The sequence below is a fragment of the Montipora capricornis genome, chromosome 7 (assembly GCF_036669925.1).
Source record: "Montipora capricornis isolate CH-2021 chromosome 7, ASM3666992v2, whole genome shotgun sequence".
NCBI classification, from domain to species: domain Eukaryota; kingdom Metazoa; phylum Cnidaria; class Anthozoa; order Scleractinia; family Acroporidae; genus Montipora; species Montipora capricornis.
Genome location: NC_090889.1, coordinates 11,662,733 through 11,665,361, shown reverse-complemented (window position 1 = coordinate 11,665,361; position 2,629 = coordinate 11,662,733). Strand labels below are relative to the sequence as shown.

Sequence of the window (2,629 nt, the reverse complement as noted above, 5' to 3'; positions counted from 1 at the left end):
TTGGAACTGTGGAATGATTCTGTTATTTTTTTAAGACATCATTCATGTGGTAACAAATAATTCCTTCCGTGTAACCGTCTTGGAGTAATAGCTTTTTAATTTGAGAGTAGACTGTAACAAAGAGGATGTTGAACAAATGCGTAAACAGCGGTTGGTAAGTGCGCGAATCAAATGAATTTAATACTTCCTGGGTTTAAAGGAGTCCCATTTTGTGACGAGACCCGTAAAAGTTTTCTTTCTGTAGACCGTTGTTGAGAAAGTGTTTTTTTGATTGCGTTTGACGAGAACATTTAAAAACAGAATTTCTTGATTTTCCACAACCACCATAGTTAGCTTAATATTGGCATGCCTATTGTTAAGGTAATGTGGAAATCTTTCAGCAGCGGTTTCACTGTCAAACATGGTGAAAGTGCCATCTACATATCTGAACCAAGTGGATGGACGGTCCTTCACATTTTTTACCCGTTTCTCCTCAAAGTGGCACAAGAAAATAGTGGGTAAAACAGGTCCTAATCACTGCTTTTATCTAAGAAAAATAATATTAAATTATTCTGTCTTTCTTGGGTAGTCAGTTGTTATCTGAAGGCAGAATATAAAATCAGGGCTTTTGTCTGAACAGAAAAAAAACAAAAACAATTATTAAGTTATTCTGTCTTTCTTGGGTAGTCAGTTCATTTGAGCTGTTGTTATCTGAAGGCAGATTATAAAATCAATCCTCAGTACTTAAAAAAATATATAACATTAAGTTATTCTGTCTTTCTTGGGTATATAGTCAGTTCATTCGAGCTGTTGTTATCTGAAGACAGGATATAAAACCAATCCTGAGTATTAGCAAATTATCATTATTATTATTATTATTATTATTATTATTATTATTGAGTTATTCTGTCTTTCTTGGGTAGTCAGTTCATTGGAGCTATTGTTATCTGAAGGCAGAATATAAAATCAGTCCTTTACTAAAATAACTTAGCATTATTCAATACTTTTTGGGTAGAATCTAAGTTCATCTGTATCTTTTTCTTTTCTTTGATTTTTCACATTTGTAGCCATTGCAAAAAAAAAAAAAAGTAAATAAACATTTGGAACGTCTTTGTATAAAGTAGTGTAGCATTATTCAGTGCTGTCGCCAAATTACCATTTGTCTTGTTGTAAGAAATGTGTCATTATCGATCGCACAGCGCTGAAATGGCATTAAATATTCTTTGAATGGTTGTTTGCCATCGAAATCTTCCGGAAGCTTAGCCGGCTTTTTAATTTTTCGATCAGCCGCAGTTGACTCCCAAGATGACTTTGGTATATAAAGGCTTGGCAAGACATCGTTGCAATGGAACGGATTTGAAGATCGTACAATTCAAGTGGTGTGGGATTATTGTCGACAATCGGCTTGCTTTAAGCAGTTCAAATAAATCTTTATGTCGCGTTCTTTGTTTCATCCAGTAGTTATGAAGCATTTTCGTTTTTCTCTATTGTAACTTGACATTTTTTGTCAAGTGCCCCTTTCACCTTTCCCAATGGTAAACCCATGGCGTTTGTTTCGTGCAAACAACGAAATCTGGAAATCTCAACTCTGGCATCTTATCTTGCGTAATCGTCTCTATTTGGTTTCATTTTTTCTGTTCTTTGATGGCAAGATAATGGCAAGAAACAAGCGGAAAAATATTAAAGACAGAGAAAAACTTAAAGGGATTCGGATTGAAGCAAGGAAACGTTGGAGGAAAAAGAAAGCCAAAGCCAAAGATCTCAAGGAGGCCATAGAACGTACTTTCGAGCCAGAAGTTAGACCCAAGGTTGTTATTGCTGCCGAATTACCCGAAGCAGAAGCAGGGTTTGCTGCTGAGTCAGAACCGGCCAAATGTTGTGTGCCAAGGAAAAACCAGGTTGCCGTGGATGTTTCGTCAAAATCCAAGAGCACAAAATTAAGGGAGTCCCACACCCCAACATCTGTTCCAATGAAAGAAATTCATCCCTCTGAGGTTGCCAAATCAACGAAATTTTTGGGATGCGGTTCGTTTGGCACATGTTACTTGGCGTATTACAGAGGGATCCCAGTAGCCGTGAAAGAATTTAGGCTTCGAAAATCAAGGTCACCGGATGAAATCAAAAAGGACGTTGTTAGAGAAGCGCAGATGATCGGTCTTCTTGGTGACCACCGGGGTCTCCCTTTACTGTTTGGGGTCATCACGAAATCTATGCCGCTAACGCTGATAACTCAGTTCCATGGCGACAGTGACTCCTGCACTACTTTATATAAGACTTCTTGGCATGAAATTCTAAAAAATGTCATCAAAGCCCTTAACCACATGCATGGCGCCGGTGTCATTCTAACGACCTTAAATCGAACAACGTTGTCCTAGAAAAACCTGAGAAAGAATGGAATCCTGTCTTCATTGATTTTGGGAAAGCGCGACGTATTTCCAACCCCAAGCCTGTCAATTTTTTGTCAATTTTCGCACAAGAAGAGTACCGACGACATACCCCCATATCGTGCCAGAAATTATTAGTGGAAAAGGGCAACAGAGTAAGGCGTCTGATGTCTTTTCTTTCGGAAAGATTGCATTGAAAGTTTTAAATTTATTACCCTCTGAATAAGCGCTTTCACTGAATATGGCAAAGAAATTAACCTCCGAGG

At 37.9% G+C, this 2,629-nt stretch overlaps 1 protein-coding gene across 1 annotated transcript; it reads left to right on the top strand.

Annotated features, from left to right (window-relative positions):
• The first annotated feature begins 1,634 nt into the window (after window positions 1-1,634).
• On the top strand, window positions 1,635-2,354 carry LOC138055626 (uncharacterized). The gene has a single exon (XM_068901516.1). The coding sequence runs from the start codon at window positions 1,635-1,637 to the stop codon at window positions 2,352-2,354; it is 720 nt and encodes a 239-aa protein (XP_068757617.1).
• The last annotated feature ends 275 nt before the right edge of the window (window positions 2,355-2,629 follow it).

Excerpts from the sequence above, each read along its gene's own strand:
- LOC138055626 (XM_068901516.1), top strand. The coding sequence starts at position 1,635 with ATGGCAAGAAACAAGCGGAAAAATATTAAAGACAGAGAAAAACTTAAA.